Source organism: Podarcis vaucheri (assembly GCF_965113315.1).
Source record: "Podarcis vaucheri genome assembly, chromosome: 10".
In the NCBI taxonomy this organism is placed as follows: domain Eukaryota; kingdom Metazoa; phylum Chordata; class Lepidosauria; order Squamata; family Lacertidae; genus Podarcis; species Podarcis vaucheri.
This window is the reverse complement of record NC_138748.1, coordinates 70,344,858-70,363,264: the sequence shown is the minus strand read 5'-3', so window position 1 is coordinate 70,363,264 and position 18,407 is coordinate 70,344,858. Positions and strand designations below refer to the sequence as shown.

The following is an 18,407-nucleotide window of genomic DNA, read 5'->3' as shown; positions in this document are numbered from 1 at the left end:
TTATTATTATAATTATAATTATAAATTATATTTATAATTTATTTTATATAATTATAAATTATAATTATAAATAATTATAAATAATTATTATAATTATAATAATAGTAATTATTATTACTATTATTATTTATACCCCGCCCATCTGGCTGGGCCTCCCCAGCCACTCTGGGCGGCTTCCATAAAAACCAAAAATACAATAAAATATCACACGTTAAAAACTTCCCTGAACATGGGTCCCTTATACATCCCACTCCAGGCCATGAGAGAACTAGATGCTTTTTTTCTGCACTCCCATAGTATGGCACTTTGTTATAACCATCTACTTAAAAAAAAAAGGCCACTTTTAATAACATAATGATGTCTATATTTCCTACGTTTCCCCCCTAACCTTACTGTTTATATATTTTCCTATCTCCCCCTTGCAAGTATATATACTTGTAACCTAGGATGGCATGCATCAGTTGAGGTAGAGTGCAGTTCACAAATGCCATTACTAAAATGATTTTTTGTTCGTATTTAAAATGCTACAAAACTGTTTTGTGTTTGCAGTTTGTTTGAATCTAATTTAGCACCCCCTAGAGTTAAGACGTGGGTGGCGCTGTGCTCTAAACCACTGAGCCTAGAGCTTGCCGATTGGAAGGTCGACGTTTCGAATTCCCGCAACGGGGTGAGCTCCCATTGCTCGGTCCCAGCTCCTGCCAACCTAGCAGTTCAAAAGCACAAAGTGCAAGTAGATAAATAGGTAGGAAGGTAAACGGTGTTTCCATGCGCTGCTCTGGTTTCCCAGAAGTAGCCTAGTCATACTGGCCACATGACCTGGAAAAACTGTCTGCGGACAAATGTCAGCTCCCTTGGCCTGTGAGATGAGCGCTGCAACCCCAGAGTCGTTTGCAACTGGACTTAACTGTCAGGGGTCCTTTACCTTTTAGAGTTAAGTCATTGACTTGAGCTGAAGTCAACTGGGAAACCAAACATGGTTCCTGCAATTTTTGCTCCCTCAGGAGACAGGTGGCTCTTTGCCTTACCAGGATGCACCTGAGATAATACCATGAAGTGGATCCAGTATACACATGGATTCATTGTTGCTTTTCTGAACAGTTGGAATAGTTAGCTTTCTTCTTCTTCTGTGTCTTCATTGGGGCCCCATGTGTCAGAATAAGTTGTGGGGGGTTTTTGGTGCCTCCTGCAGACCACCAATCACCTATCTCTGTTAAGTGGTACTTTGTGTGCAAAATTCTTAGTTCATGGTCTTGCTGTATTTAACCTTGGACCTATCTAGCCCACTGGGTAGCAGATCTGTTTTTAGAGATGGAGAATGGAGGCTGAGGGAGAGAACTGACTGAAAGATGATTTGAACCTGACTCCTCCATATCTCACTCTTTTCCTAAGCAGCTGTGTGCCAGAGATTCTTCCCTGTGCATGATAGCTGGGAGTAGAAGATCAGGCTTCTCACATGCAGGATATTTTTTTAAAAAAATATGGTTGGGTATTATTTGCAGATCACAACTTGAGGGCTTTCTCTGGCGAATTTCTCAGGTGTCCTTGGCTGCAAAATTGACAGTGTCATTAGTTAGCCCCAAGAAGAAAACTCTGCACCACTTTTTCTTTTTTTGGAATAAGAGTTTTGTGTATTTTTTGCGCTCTTTGCCTTGCACAGGTTATGGGATTGAGCGTGTTCATGGTGGTATGGCTGTAGGCTGTGGCACATGCAGAGTTCTGCACCTGCGCCAGAAGTGTTCTGAGCACACCATCGTTCAGACTTCCCCAACCTGGTGTCATTCACATGTTTCGTTGTGCAGGCTGGGGCTGTTTTGCAAGCAGGACGTCCCAGGTTCAGTCCCCAGCATCTCACAACGTGACTGGGAAAGACTGAATGAGAGCTGCTGCCAGTCTGTGTGGACCATACTGAGCTAGATGGACCAAGGGACAGACTGATAATAAGGTAGCTTTCGACATTCCTATGACACCACCGGGTTCAGTCCCTGGACTGAAGCCCACATCCAGGCACTATCACAGGTGATGCGGTCTTTTCTTGGAAAGTACTTTTTTTGTAATAGTTGTTTTTATTATTATTATTAAAGATTTTCTTGTTTTACAGAAGTATGTGTAATGTCTCTCGTATTTTTTCCATGTAACATTTTTACAGATTAGTTTCATTTGTTGAGACATTAGTGGGGGGGAGGGGGGAAGATGGATGGGGTCGAGTGGCGATGTTTCTATTTTGCTTAATGTATGTAGGGTTTGGTGTCAGCGTTGCTCGTGCCGGTTCTCTGCTGTTCATTTGTGTTCCTTTGGTGGTGAGAGAGGTTGGGGTTGGCCTAGGGTGTGGTTGTTTGTTTGTGATTGGCTGTAGTGATCTTTGTTTTCGTGTGTGAGTGAGGTGGGTGGGTGTTTTGGATCAGGTTAGCCATATTGATTTGTATGCTGTTGGTGGGTTATTGTCATTATCTTGTTGGGCTGTGTATGTGATAAAGGGGAGCCATACCGGGGTGAAGACGTCTTCTTCTATTTGTCCCCGTGTCAGTTTCAGTTTATTGGTTAATTTTTCTAGTAAGGCTGTTTCCCATACTATTTGGTACCATTGGTCCATGCTTACTCCTGACAGGTCTCTCCAGTGTCTGGTTATGGTGTTTCTGGCTGCTGAAAGTAGGTGGGTTATGAGTTCTTTGTGGTGTAAATGAGCATTGTTGTCTTGGAAGATGTTTAGTAGGGCCAATTCTGGGGTGGTGTCTAATACTTGCTTAGTTATTTTACATATTTCTCGTATGGCTGTTGTCCAGAATAGTTGGATTTTGGGGCATTCTTGGTCTTCCTCTTTCCCTTCTCTTTTCAAGGAGGTGTCAGAACTGGGAAGAAAAACAGCCGTGTGCTTATTTTAGTCTCCTGTGGCTTCCTTGCATTATGCTTGTGCGTCTCTGAAGGACACAGTTTTCTTGCAACTGCAATAAAGGCAAGCAACCTTTTCGACCGTTGCAAAAAAGCCCAACAACCATCAACCAACGCTTTGGCCAATAAATGCCTTCATTGTTTTAGTTGCTCATTAGTTAACTTGGTTCTAATGTGTCTCTGTTTAAACTTAATCTGAGGCTGAGGAAAGGGAGGTTGTGGAAACAGGGGTGGGTGGAGAGAGCCTCAAATTTAAAGGTACCTAATTAGCAAGTTAACTATAGCAGGCAAGGAAATATTCTGGTTACATAAATGAGCCATTGTTACGCGCGCACAAGCCAGGCCATGTTAGAAACCGCAGCTTAATGGTTCTGAGGTGAGGGGAACACGATAAAACAACAATTAAAGGAGAAGGGAAAATGGGGTGAGGGAGAGAGAGAGAGAGAGAAGACCAGCAAAGCTTTGTTCCGCCAGGCACAAGCAGCAGAAATTCATTAAAGCTGCGGGCTCGTTCCCTGCCAAATGGAGCCCTGGAAGAGAGAGTTGAGGCCACCAGGCAAGAGGAAGGAGCCCTCTTTACCTCTCACAACCTCCCTCCCGCCTCTACCCTATCTTCCCTCCCCGAGCAAGAGAGTTGAAACCAGAGCGGACAGGGTCACTGGTGCAGGGAAAGGAGGTATAAAGGGGATGGCCAGCCGCCTCTCTCGGGAGGACTGCGCAGGGCTGGCGAGAGAGCTCCAGGTAGCAGCGCCATGCCGAAGCACAAGAAGTACAATGTCAACGGTGGTGACTCGGGGATGAAAGCCCAGGTGAGGGGAAGCCTTTCTCTTTCTTCCTGGAGCGGAGGCTGCGGTTCTGCCTGCCTTCCCCGTTTCTTTGGGAGGCAGCTAGAGCTCCAGCCCTGGTCTTCAGCTCTTTTCCTCAAGGTCAGGGGCAGAATCATAAAGCTGAGAATAGTAGTGGTGGTTCGAACTACCCTCCTGCATCCCCACAGCATGCCGCGAGGGGAAAGGTGGACCAGACCCCTTGGTTGGAACAGTATCCTCTCAGAACAAGGTGCATTCCTAAGCACCGCACATTGGCGGAGAGCTGATTGCATAATGTAGGGCCTGCTGCTCACGGAGGAGGAAGAGGAGGGTCTTCCCTGGAATATGGAAATCATTGTCACCCCCTGGTAAATTTGGCATCTAGCTTCAAATGTTCACGGCTGTCCGATTTGCAGAGTTGTATAAGCAGAGCTTACCTGATTGCAGCGGGTCAGGCTCACGAGTTGCACTCTGTGTGCCTGTTTAAGAATTTGCCCTGCAGAAAATTAACTTGCCTGAGAAATAGGTTTGTGTCTTTCAAGGGATGAAGCTGGCCCCCTTTGGCCAACAGGTGTCTCTACTCCAACTGGTGTTGGATGGCTGGAGGAGATCTGGTCACTGAAACTGAGGCCACTCATTTATATTACCATGAGGGAGTGCTGTTTCTTTTTGAGGTCAGGTTCTCTTTCGGGGGGGGGGGGTCGGGGGGCTAAAGTTTCCATGAGCCGAATGATGCTGCTAAAGTTCAACTGAAACTTGCATCGTAATTTTAAAATTGCTGCGTTTTTTTTAATACTGTCACAAATAAAGTCCGCCAGATTATAAAGGAACGCTTCGTATTTTAAAAGTCTAGTTCTGTCTTAGACCAATTAGAACAGAACATGTTTTATCCAACTTAGAATTGTATACACCAGGCATGGCCAAACTTGGCCCTCCAGCTGTTTTGGGACTACAATTCCCATCATCCCCGACCACCGGTCCTGTTAGCTACGGATGATGGGAGTTGTAGTCCCAAAACAGCTGGAGGGCCAAGTTTGGCCATGCCTGGTATACACTGACTGACTGCAGAGGTCAACAGCTGGAGGCAGCAGTTCTTCCAAAAACCAGTTGCTGGAAACCGCAGGAGGGCAGAGGACTCTTGTGCCCATGTTCTGTTTGATGGTTTCCTGCAGGCATCTGGTTGACTGCTGTAAGAACAGGATTCTGGACTGGATTGGACCCCTTTAGCTGGATCTAGCAGGCTTTTCTTGTTCCCACAGGATTAGTGGTTCACGAAGGGTGTGGCAGGAGAGGATGGCAAAGGTGGAGGAAAGATTCAAGGACAACCAAAGAAACATGTAAACATTTCAGTGTAGTTTAGTATAGTATCAAAATATATATTTTTTTTTATTTGCAGAGCATGAGAGCAAGAGACACACCAAGTGATACTGAGTTTGTATACACACATAAGGTACATATGTAAGAGGTGTGTTTATAGTTATATCTTGGGAATGATTTGTGTTCTTATGTAGTTGCATTGTTTTATACTTTCTGGGTTGCCGACGATCATATTGTGAAGTAGTTGTTTTCTATGTTATAAATCAGGCATAGGCAAACCCGGCCCTCCAGATGTTTTGGGACTACAACTCCCGTCACCCCTAGCTAACAGGACCAGTAGTCAGGGATGATGGGATCTTTAAATTATGATGCATCTTGTTTTGCCCACATAAATTATGATGCATCTTGTTTTGCCCATGCTTCTCTTTTTAAAAGGAGGGAAATAACACAGGCATCCTAAAATGATGAAGTAAATTATATGACAGCCTTAAAATAAAAATGCAATCAGATTAAAAATCCAGTAGCAGGAGTATCATCAAATGATGATTATTTCAAAGGCTGTTGTGGTTGCCTGACTGGTTTCTCCCCCCCCCCACATCCCCCTTCTCCTCATCTGACCTTGCTAACACTCTTTTTTGAGCAGGTGAATGCAGAGTGGAGGGGTTTATGTGGCTGTGCGCACTGGGAGGTGGTTTTATTTGGTGCTGCTTACAGCCACCTGCCAGATTGCGCACTTATAGTGGTAAATGACTGGGTTGTAGCCACTGCTAGTCCTACTCGGAGTAGATCTATTGAAATTTTTATGGGTATGTTCGTAGCAAAAGGAAGAACAAAAACAGTGGGGTCACTCAGAGGAGAAGATGGTGAAATGCAAACAGGGGACACAGAAAGGGCTGAACTCCTCAATGCCTTCTTTGCCTCAGTCTTCTCCAATAAAGAAAACAATGCCCGACCTGAAGAATTTGGAGCAAATGATTCAGCAAAGGAAACACAGCCCAGAATAACTAAGGAGATAGTACAAGAATATTTGGCTAGTTTAGATGTATTCAAGTCTCCAGGGCCAGATGAACTGCATCCAAGAGTATTAAAAGAACTGGCAGATGTGATCTCAGAACCACTGGCAGTCATCTTTGAGAATTCCTGGAGAACAGGCGAAGTCCCGGCAGACTGGAGGAGGGCAAATGTTGTCCCTATTTTCAAAAAGGGGAAAAGAGAGGACCCAAATAATTACCGCCCAGTCAGTCTGACATCAATAGCAGGGAAGATTCTGGAGCAGATCATTAAGCAAACAGTCTGTGAGCACCTAGAAAGGAATGCTGTGATCACCAATAGTCAGCATGGATTTCTGAAAAATAAGTCATGTCAGACTAACCTGATCTCGTTTTTTGACAGAATTACAAGCCTGGTAGATGAAGGGAACGCAGTGGATGTAGCCTACCTTGATTTCAGCAAGGCATTTGACAAGGTGCCTCATGATATTCTTGTAAAGAAGCTGGTAAAATGCGGTCTTGACTATGCTACCACTCAGTGGATTTGTAACTGGCTGACTGACCGAACCCAAAGGGTGCTCATCAATGGTTCCTCTTCATCCTGGAGAAGAGTGACTAGTGGGGTGCCACAGGGTTCTGTCTTGGGCCCGGTCTTATTCAACATCTTTATCAACGACTTGGATGATGGACTCAAGGGCATCCTGATCAAATTTGCAGATGACACCAAACTGGGAGGGGTGGCTAACACCCCAGAGGACAGGATCACACTTCAAAACGACCTTGACAGATTAGAGAACTGGGCAAAAACAAACATGATGAATTTTAACAGGGAGAAATGTAAAGTATTGCACTTGGGCAAAAAAAATGAGAAGCACAAATACAAGATGGGTGACACCTGGCTTGAGAGCAGTACATGTGAAAAGGATCTAGGAGTCTTGGTTGACCACAAACTTGACATGAGCCAACAGTGTGACGCGGCAGCTAAAAAAGCCAATGCAATTCTGGGCTGCATCGATAGGAGTATAGCATCTAGATCAAGGGAAGTAATAGTGCCACTGTATTCTGCTCTGGTCAGACCACACCTGGAGTACTGTGTCCAGTTCTGGGCACCACAATTCAAGAAGGACACTGACAAACTGGAACGTGTCCAAAGGAGGGCAACCAAAATGGTCAAAGGCCTGGAAACAATGCCTTATGAGGAACGGCTAAGGGAGCTGGGCATGTTTAGCCTGGAGAAGAGGAGGTTAAGGGGTGATATGATAGCCATGTTCAAATATAGAAAAGGATGTCACATAGAGGAGGGAGAAAGGTTGTTTTCTGCTGCTCCAGAGAAGCGGACACGGAGCAATGGATCCAAACTACAAGAAAGAAGATTCCACCTAAACATTAGGAAGAACTTCCTGACAGTAAGGGCTGTTCGACAGTGGAATTTGCTGCCAAGGAGTGTGGTGGAGTCTCCTACTTTGGAGGTCTTTAAGCAGAGGCTTGACAACCATATGTCAGGAGTGCTCTGATGGTGTTTCCTGCTTGGCAGGGGGTTGGACTCGATGGCCCTTGTGGTCTCTTCCAACTCTATGATTCTATGATTCTATGATTCTAATTAATGGACCTAACTCTTGATGGCATCTGGACAGCTTGACCGTAGTTTCCACACATTGGTAACCTCGAAGCTGGATTCCTGCAATGCGCTCTATGTGACGCTACCCTTGAGGGCAGTTCAGAGGCTACGGCCAGTGCAGTAGATCTGGGCTGCTTTTGGGAGCAAGCGAGTTCCAACATGCAACATGTTGTTTGTGGGATTTCCACTGGCTGCCAATCAGCTGTCGGTCCAAGTCCAAAGTTTTGATACTAAGACATAAGGTTTTAAACAGTTTGGGATCAGGCTGCTAGAGAGACTGCCTCATCCCTTATACAGTGGTATCTCAGATTAAGTACTTAATTCATTCTGGAGGTTCGTTCTTAACCTGAAACTGTTCTTAACCTGAAGCACCATTTTAGCTAATGGGGCCTCCTGCTGCAGCTGCGCCGCCGAAACACAATTTCTGTTCTCATCCTGAAGCAAGGTTCTTAACCCGAGGTACTATTTCTGGGTTAGCGGAGTGTGTAACCTGAAGCGTATGTAACCTGAAGCGTATGTAACCCGAGGTACCACTGTATACCCAGTACGTCACTGCATTCTGCAGAAGAGCTTCCAGAGATCTCAGAAACAGCATCCCTGTTGAGACATGGCATGGCAGGTGCCCAAGTCTCTGCTTGTTCTTCTAATTGCCAGTCAAAGGGCATGGGAAAAGTGGCATCTGGGGGGGGGGCAGAATTTTGTTTGCCCTCCAGATGTAAGGGAGGCACCAGTGCAATGGTGGTGTTAAAATGGGCAACCAGCTGTGTTGAAAAGCCAGAAATGGCACAGGAATGTGTTGGACCCTTTTGTGCACATGCTGCCAAGGAATCGTTTTCAGTGGCTTTCAACAACTGTTGGAAGACTTGCTTTCTGTTGATGGTGGATTAATGCTGTGATTTCTCAAGAATGGGGCTTTTGCACAAGGAACACGTACTGTAACTGTCGAAAGAGGGATTTAAGGGAAATGAGATGCTACAGAGTGCGAATATAACTGCTACTTTTCACCCATCTGAAATGTCTTGTTTTGCGAATAAAAATACTTCTTTATATTGAACTAACATTCATTAGTGACCCTAATCAAAGGAATTAGTGGCTCTAAAAGAAAGGTGATGTTGGCATTTATTTATTTTTCAGCAGTAGTTAGCATAGTTAAGGATTGTTAGAGGCCTGACCCCTTGTGGTCATGGGAATAAGTCTGATTTTAAACTGTTCCTTCTAGAACGCTTGCTGGGTTGATTCCATTGACTCAGGCTTCCTCAACCTCAGCCCTCCAGATGTTTTGAGACTACAATTCCCATCATCCCTGACCACTGGTCCTGCTAGCTAGGGATCACGGGAGTTGTAGGTCAGAAACATCTGGTTGAGGAAGCCTGCATTGACGGATAGATCCATTATTGTGACTTCAACAGGGAGGAGGATTTCCTTTGGTCAAAAGGGTGCAGGAGTGAGCAGAGTGGTCTAAATGCTTGCTTTTGTGTGTCTTTTGCACTCTTTTACTCATTTGATAGAAATCTGCTTGATTTCTAAAAACTGAATTTACTTAGCCCATCCTGCACTATTCCCCCCTTCAGTCTCAAGCAGCCTATTTGATTGTAACAGGTGGCATTCAATTTCCTGTCGAGGAATCCCATTTCACGTGGGTGTCAAATGTGCGCCCTCCGTTGCCTCAGTTGAATGAGGGCCTTACTTTCCTACATTTGCATGAGATTTGCCCTGCCTTCTGTGATTACACTAGTTTTTTCAGTCCTTGTGTGTCATTGGCACAACCATTTTGTGGATTATATACAGAAGGGTTTAAAAAGACACTTAATGGGTCCTTAGTTCAGTTGTTGGTTCTTGGGCGTGCCGACAACTTTCTTCGGACACCGATGGTAATGTAGCGCATGCCTCCTTGCGCCTGCTCAGAGCCTGAGTAATGTATGACTGTCCCCGTTCTCTCCTGTTGTTCGAACCCCCAGAGGTCCCCGGAACACATACCAATTCATAACAAATTAAAAATGTAACGAAACAACATTAAAAGGGCAGGAATGTGTTTTAAAACCAGAGCCAATCAAGATTTAAAACAGTGGTAAAAACATAATTAAAAAAGCTTGTGCCACCAAAACAATCCTGGAAAAGGCATTCCAAATTTGGGGTGCCACCACCTCGGTTCTGAAGGCAGCAGATCCAAAGAAGGTCTTGTCTGGCACCATCTTTATAAGCAGTGAAAGAAAGGACTTTTTATCTGGGGCGTATATTTTGCTATATTGCATGCTTTCTGCCATTTTCAGTTCTCCCTCCTTTTAAACAACTTTATTTCTAAATTGGACCCATGGTTCATGTTTTTAAAACTGACGTCCACCCTTGTCACCACTGGGTCATATCATGTTTTGTTCCGTGATAATATTGGAGGTTCCCCCCCAAATAATTTTCAGGTGTTGGTGTGGCAGCAGTCTACTGGAAAGTGTGTGTGTTTGAGCTTCTGACTCTTCGGAAATCATATGTGGTTTGGAAGCTTAGGTTTAACCGAAACAGCCTTGGTTTCTGAAAATACTTGACTTTGGTGTCTTTGCTGTCTTCATAGTGAGTATCTATAGCACAAAACTGTTTTGAGTCCCCACTGTGTAGCTTCTTACCACCTGGCACGGAGAGAGGGGTTTACTGTATTTTTTTGCTCTATAAGACTCATTTTTTCCCTCCTAAAAAGTAAGGGGAAATGTGTGTGCGTCTTATAGAGCGAATGCAGGCTGCGCAGCTATCCTAGAAGCCAGAACAGCAAGAGGGATTTCTGCTTTCACTGCGCAGCGATCCCTCTTGCTGTTCTGGCTTCTGAGATTCAGAATATTTTTTTCCTTGTTTTCCTCCTCCAAAAACTAGGTGTGTCTTGTGGTCTGGTGCATCTTATAGAGCGAAAAATATGGTAATTTAGAGTGCCAGGAACTCTTTGAACAGAACAGTAGTTTCTGTCCACTGTGAGTGGACTCTGCACCTCCAAGGCCCCTCATCTCCAGCCACTTGTCTCCTGGCAGTTGTGATTGGAAGGGAAGTAACAGGTTAAAACGCTGTGTGTTTCCTGGGGCTGAAGCACCCACACCAACAAGTCCACTAAAGAAGGTTAATGCTGAAGAAATTGCAACCCAGTCTAACTACTGATACAGGCAACTATTCCTTAACTTCAGCAGAACAATTGCATTTGTTGGCCTTTTAAATTTACCTTACCTTCTCTCTTGACAGATCCAGTTTGCGGACCAAAAGCAAGAATTCAACAAGCGCCCCACAAAGATTGGCCGCCGTTCCTTGTCCCGATCCATCTCTCAGTCATCAACGGATAGCTACAGCTCTGGTATGTGCTGTTTCTCCTAAGCTCTTCTTAGAGGCAGTTTCAGATTTTGAGTGGGCATCTGCATGTCTCTGTTCCCTCCGCTTCAGCACAACAGCTCGTGTGTAGCCAAAGCCAAATGTTCTAACATCCTCAAAAATAGAAGATGAAGACAGAGATTAATACAAGACTTGAGTCCTGACTTTGTTCTGGTCAGTGTAGGCTTTCGGAATGAATCACCGTCAGCCTTCTCTTCCATTTTTACTTGGTTTTCATTTGTTATGAATTGTTTAGCTGTTCCAGGAAAGACACCACATTCACAACTCGTGCTTAAGAACGAGTAATATTCAGAAAAGTATAAACAACTAATTTATTAACTATTTCAAAACAAATCAGCAAGTTTACAGTGAAGTTTCTCCAGCAGACTAATCAAAGCAACTCAAACCAATAAATTCCAGATTAGCCAGCCCACTAACATGTTCACATTTCGCAGTTCCACCTGCTCCTTCAGAGACACTGTGACCCGTATGGGGCAGGTCACACACCAGTTTCCTGGATACAGGAACCACCCTCCTACTGAGACTGCCACCTTGCTAGGATTCAGGCAGTATTTATTTATTTAACAAAATGTGCATACCTCCTGATTGTAATAAAACCTCTAAATGGTTTACATAAAATATTCAAACTATCAGGAAAAACAGTTAAAAACAACCAACCATTTAAGGATAAATGAAATTAACAGTAGAAAAGAAAAGCATGTCAACAGCTTTGTGTGTTTTTGGACCAGTGGTCAGGGATGATGGGAGTTGTAGTCCAACAACAGCTGGGGACCCAAATTTGAGAAACGCTGCTGTATAAGCTTGTCTAAACAAAAATGTTTTAAGTGGATGCCAGAAAACGCACAGTGAACGCATCTGCCGACCAAATGTCAACAGCAGGGTGTTCTAACGTGTAGGTGCTAGCATACTAAAAGTTCAGTTTTTTACAACTGCAAAATGAAAATTACAAGCAAGTTTCACACATCCATCAAGTGGGTACATGTGGGGTAAGGTGATCCTGCAGATCAACTGATCCAAAGCAGTTAAGGGCTTTGCCTTCCAGTAGCAATGCCTTGAACTTGACCCAGTAACAAATTGGCAACCCTCTTAGTTCTCTGAGCAGAGGTGTGTTGTGCTGACACTAACTGCAGTTTCTGGGGTCAAGGGACCCCACATAGAGTGCATTGCAGTAATCAAGACTTGAAGTCACCAGTGCCTGAACTACGGTTGCCAAGCTTTCCTGGTCCATGAATGGTCATAGCTGTTTTGTACTGGTCCGACTGAACTGGCTACCGATTAGTTTCCAGGCCCAATTCAAAGGGCTCGTTTTGACCCATAAAGCCTTAAATGGCTCAGGACCACAATACCTCAAGGACTGCCTCTTTCCACATGAATCTACCCTGACCCTGATATCATCTCCTGAGGTCCTCCTTCATGTGTCTCCTCCTTGAGAGCTCCGGAGGGTGGCAACATGAGAACGGGCCTTCTCTGCAGTGGCTCCCCGTCCGTGGAATGCCTAGGGAAGTTCGCCTGGCCTTCGTTATATACCTTTAGGTGCCAGGCAAAAACGTTCCTTTTTAACCAGGCATTTGGTTGACCTGATCAACATCCCATACCCTTTTAAAATGTGGCTCTTTTGGGGGGAAGGGAGGTATTATTGGGTTATTGCTTTTATTTTTATTTTATATATTAAAATATATAAAACCTCCACATATAGGGCAGTATATAGATTCAATCAATCAGTAATACCAGGCACAGCTAATAAAATGTGTTTCTAGCCACTGAGGCTAACTGGGCTTCCGGGCTGCATGCCGGTTCCCTCAGGAGGAGAGCAATCACATCCATGGCAGGCAATCAATCAATTTCTTGTGGTCCTCATTTAAAGCTTATAGCACTTTGAATTGTGCCTGGAAACTAATTGGCAGCCAGTGTACTCGAGCCAGGATTGGTGTAAAATGCTCAAGCTCTCATGCAACCCGGTGTGCAACGTGACCACCGAATTCTGCACCAGCTGAAGTTTCTGAACTGTCTTCGGAGGCAGCCCCATGTATATTGTGTTGCAGTAATCTAACCTAGAGGTTAAAGGTAAAGGGACCCCTGACCATTAGGTCCAGTCGCGGACAACTCTGGGGTTGCGGCGCTCATCTCGCTTTATTGGCCGAGGGAGCTGGCGTACAGCTTCCGGGTCATGTGGCCAGCATGACGAAGCCGCTTCTGGCAAACCAGAGTAGCGCACGGAAACGTCGTTTACCTTCCCGCTGGAGTGGTACCTATTTATCTACTTGCACTTTGACGTGCTTTCGAACTGCTGGGTTAGCAGGAGCAGGGACCGAGCAACGGGAGCTCACCTCGTTGTGGGGATTTGAACTGCCGACCTTCTGATCGGCAAGCCCTAGGCTCTGTGGTTTAACCCACAGCGCCGCCCGCATCCCATAAACCCAAAGGTTACTAGAGCATAAACAACAGAAGTTAGGCTATCCCTGCCTCTTGGCAGACAGCTGCTTTTGTCAAGGAGAGAGGGGGTCTGGTGATAAGCATGGTGCTTCTTCCCCTGGCTCCTGCTCACCACCTCCTCCCTCTGCTGCTGCTTATCATCTGTGTTATGTTTTACATTTTTTTATGTACACCGTTCAGGTATTTTCTGAATGTAGAACAGTTTATGAGTACTGAAACAAGTAAAATAAATTAAGAGGGCTGAACTAAAAAGAAACACCATTTCAGAATTAGCTGCAAAACTCAGACAAAAAGCTTGCACAGTTTACTGCAAAACTCAGACAAAAAGCTTGCACAGTTTACTGCCACAGAGTGTGGTAAGGGCACTATCTTAGAAAGCTTTGCAGAGGATTCAGCAAATGCATGGAACGAGGATAGGTCTGCCCATGCATATTAATCATGTTGAGATGTAACCTCTGTGTTGAGAGGGAACTCCAGTTGCCGTCACAACCTGATTGTGAGTGTCCCTAGTTGTTGCAGCAAACACGATGCTCATCTAGACCAATCTTTGGACTGATTCAGCAAGTCTGCTGTAACTTTCATTAGTTTTTAAGGATGCACATGCCCATTAGAATCTGCACCATTTGGTCTCATTGCAGAGTTCAGAATATATGTGTGCCAGGAGTTGCTTTGCAGAGTTCAAATGAGAAAACTACTAGGGTGGGACAATCTTGAAACTAGGGAACTAGAGAGAGAGAGAGGCAGGGTGATATTTCCAGACACTGCAGATATCTGCTGACAGGGTGATGTCTGCCTTGAGAGCTTTTTCCAAAGCCTCCTTGACTACTTTGCCTATATTCCGTGATACAGCAGTAGTGCAGAGAACCAATGGGTCTGGCCATGAGAGCCAATATGATTCCATCCTGCCTTTGGAACCTGAGGTCACAGTGACCATTTATGACTCATCTCCAGCCCCTGAGCACGACTTTGCCTTAGCTACAAAGAGATCCAGGAGGCTGAGTCTCAGATATGACCCTGTACATTCATATACATGCCCATGTATGACCCTTTTCTGCTGAGTGGAAAGTTTACGTGCTGCTACAATGGATGTCCCAAGGGTCTTCTCATGTGACTCTTACAATGATGAAATACCTGAGGTGTCCAAGTTGCCAACATTTTCAATACCAAGGAGGCCAAGTCGGTGTCGGTCCAAGCAGAAGCCGTTGGAGCATTGTGAGTGAGAAAGTGGGCATCAGAGCACACAAGGGCTGTGAAAGGAACCATGCAGAGATTTTGCAGTGAGGCTCTTAGGCACAGATAACCTTGGATACCCAGGTCGTAATCATTGACCTGCAGAAATGGTGGTCAAATCCTTGTAATGGAAGGATCCTGATACATCTTGAACCCTTTCTACGATCTGGCTTAATGTAGGATCCGAAATTGTCACCAAAGGGAAAGACGTACATGTAGCCGCTTACTTGAGGTCTGAGACAAATTCATGTTCAGCTTTGATTGTGATCTTGTGAATGTTTCTCTTCTCTGAGCGTCTCCAGCCCCATCGTTCAGCCTGGACACTGAGGTCCAGCTCTGAGGGCCTTCTGGCGGTTCCCTCACTGCGAGAAGTGAGGTTGCAGGGAACCAGGCAGAGGGCCTTCTCGGTGGTGGCACCCGCCCTGTGGAATGTCCTCCCGTCAGATGTCAAGGAAATAAACAACTATCCAACTTTTAGAAGACATCTGAAGGCAGCCCTGTTTAGGGAAGTTTTTAATGTTTGAAGTTTTATTTTGTTTTTAATGTTCTGTTGAAAGCCTCCCAGAATAGCTGGGGAAACCCAGCCAGATGAGCGGGGTAGAAAATGATGATGATGATGATGATGATAATAATAATAATAATAATAATAATAATAATAATAATAATAATAATAAAATGTCCACATCTTCTTCCAGCTGCCTCCTACACAGACAGCTCTGACGATGAGACCTCCCCCCGGGACAAGCAGCAGAAGAACACCAAAGGCAGCAGTGACTTCTGTGTGAAAAATATCAAGCAGGCTGAATTTGGGCGCCGGGAAATAGAAATTGCCGAGCAAGGTAAGAGAGAGCTGCCATTTTGGGTAACTTCATTAGATCAAGAGATCTTGGTCTTGTTGCCATTTGGGTATACACGTTTTCTGGCACAACTATGTGGCAGTAAGACCTGACTCTTCCAGTCTGCCCTGGGGAGCCCGTGGTGCACCACTAATGAAATGTAAGGCTTACAGTTGAGTTCAGCTCTCCCCAGAATCCCCACCCACCCCCAAATTGCTCCTGTTCCATATAAGATCATTGAATGAAGATTAAATCAGAGGAATGACAAATTGCTATTTTTGTCTCAAAAAACAGCACAGGCATTTGACTTCCATATCATTTTAATGGAACTTTGTAAATCAGAATTAGCAAATACAGTCCTAACATCGGGGAGGACCAATGAACTGGAAGGCTTAGCCATTCTCAGCAAATGCCCCTGCCTTCTTCAGCCTATTTTATTCCAGCCAGATCCAGAGACTGTAAATGATCCACCAGGTGGGGAGGAAGGAAGGAGGTATTAGCAAGGGAGAAAGGGCATGGAGAGGATACGTACACGGTGGGCGTTGTGTTGTATTAGCAAATGAGTGTCGTGAAATTTGGCAGTGCAATGTGTTGTTTACCCTTAAATCTTGACTCCATGAGTAAGACTGTTTCAGATGCTCTTGATCATTTGGAATTCATAGCTCTTGCTTGCATGGGCAAGTGGTACCCTCAGGCCACTAAGCAAATCTCATTGTATCACTTCCCGTCACTGTAGATGTGGAAGGCCTCTTATCTGAACACTCTCTCATCCAACCTAATAACCAATACCATTGTTTCTTTCTGAGATGAAACAAAACTGAGGAAAGCTTTCATTGGTTCGCCATCATTTTAAGTTCCATCTCTTCAAACAGCTGAGTTGTTTGGTGATGGAAGACCCATTTAGGGTTACAAAACAGCCAAACCAAGTCACCTTTTAAGTTTTAATTCCAAGGTTCTCAGCACAGTGCAAGCAAAACCAAGCTGTGGTTCTACAGATCCAAGTGAATCCTATTGTTGCCTGACAGTCTCTTTTCCCACATCGAGGTGGACGTTAGCATGGTTGCATTCTAAGAATGAGCTTAGCCTTGGAAGAAGTTGCCTGGGGAGATGGTGAAATCTCCTTTGCTCGAGAATCATTTCTTGGGGAAGCTTTTAGGCCACGCATGCCCTGCTTCAGGGCAGGGTGTTGAACCAGGAAAATTTATTGGGCTTCTTCCAGACCTGGGATTCCACTGTCTAATTATCTGTGTAATGTGGGAAGCGGGCACGTCCTTGAACGTTCACACCATTTCTGGGACTTGTCCTTGCAGATTATTCCCCACCCCACCCCTGGGTTACAGAACAGAACTTTGCAGTGCTTTGTTTTAAAGCGATAATCTTTCTGATGCTGAAGGCGATATGGGGAAATGTTTGCTGTCACCTGCTTGACATTTACTTGGCTTTTGGGTTTTGAGCATCTGTGCCCATTTTTGTGTGTGTCATTTCTTTTCCTCTTCCTTCCTAGAAATGCCTGCGCTCATGGCCTTGAGGAAACGAGCTCAGGGAGAGAAGCCGTTGGCTGGAGCCAAGATCGTGGGCTGCACGCACATCACAGCCCAGACTGCTGTAAGCTCTTCCGTCCAACCGGTGCTTGGCATCCAGCACGTGTGACAAGCCTAGTATGACACCTTGGCTCAAATATCTGATATCCCACATGGTGGCATTGAGGGAAGAATAGGCAGCTCAAATGCCACGATTTCTCCAGGAAGTTTCTGGATGCCTTCTGAAACACAGCCTTCAGAGGCTATGTTTCACTTTTGGAAATTCACACTGTTCTGTTCAGGAAACTGGCACCTCCTACTTGGTTGATTTTATCCCCTGCCTCTAAGTTTCCAAAGGGGCCTTACATTTCTCTGGTAGCTGAGCTTTCAGACCTTTTTCCTCACCCCAGGCTGGCATTGGCACATGGTACCTTTCGGCAGCTACTTGGATACCCAGTGCCCAGCCCCATTGGTGCCTGCTCTGTGCATCCCGTGCCATACAGATGAGCCTGTGTGAAATGCTGTTTTAATTTCCGATGGTGCCCCAGGGGACTGACAGTACATGTGGGAAGTTGAAATGGCCACCTGTTGCTGCTGCTTCCAGGTAAACCTACAGGTGGAGTTTGCTGAAACCTGAAGCCAGCCTTGTGCATGGGCTCACATGTGCCCCCCACAAATGTTAAAAAGTCCATGCTTGAAGGAATGTGGTTAGCTTGTTATAATAATATAACAATAATTTGTTATTTCTACCCCGCCCATCTGGCTGGGTTTCCCCAGCCACTCTGGGCGGCTTCCAACAAAACACTAAAATACAGTAGTCTATTAAACATTAAAAGCTTCCCTAAAGAGGGCTGCCTTCAGATGTCTTCTAAAAGTTTGGTGGTTATTTTTCTCTTTGACATCTGGTGGGAGGGTGTTCCACAGGGCGGGTGCCACTACCGAGAAGGCCCTCTGCCTCGTTCCCTGTAACTTGGCTTCTCGCAGTGAGGGAACCGCCAGAAGGCCCTTGGCGCTGGACCTCAGTGTCTGGGCAGAACGAAGGGGCCAGAGACGCTCCTTCAGGTATACTGGACCAAGGCTGTTTAGGGCTTTAAAGGTCAGCACCAACACTTTGAATTGTGCTCAGAAATGTACTGGGAGCCAATGTAGGTCTTTCAAGACCAGTGTTATGTGGTCTCGGTGGCCGCTCCCAGTCACCAGTCTAGCTGGATTAGTTGTAGTTTCTGGGACCCGTTCAAAGGTCGCCCCACATAGAGCGCATTGCAGTAGTCCAAGCGGGAGATAACCAGAGCACGCAACACTCTGACGAGACAGTCTGCGGGCAGGTAGGGTCTCATCCTGCGTACCAGATGGAGCTGATAAACAGCTGCCCTGGACACAGAATTGACCTGCCCCTCCATGGACAGCTGTGAGTC

The 18,407-nt window shown here is 45.3% G+C and overlaps 1 protein-coding gene across 2 annotated transcripts in view; it reads left to right on the top strand.

Moving 5' to 3' along the window:
* The window catches only part of AHCYL2 (adenosylhomocysteinase like 2), a 102,289-nt gene that overhangs the window by 58,305 nt on the left and 25,577 nt on the right, over positions 1-18,407 (top strand). Inside the window, exons 2-4 of one of the 2 annotated variants that reach the window (XM_082238969.1) lie at positions 10,830-10,938; positions 15,332-15,475; positions 16,977-17,077. In XM_082238969.1, the coding sequence (XP_082095095.1) occupies positions 10,830-10,938; positions 15,332-15,475; positions 16,977-17,077 (354 nt within the window). Of the gene's footprint in view, positions 1-10,829; positions 10,939-14,370; positions 14,619-15,331; positions 15,476-16,976; positions 17,078-18,407 lie in introns of those variants that run through there. The other variant, XM_082238970.1, reaches the window with a different exon arrangement.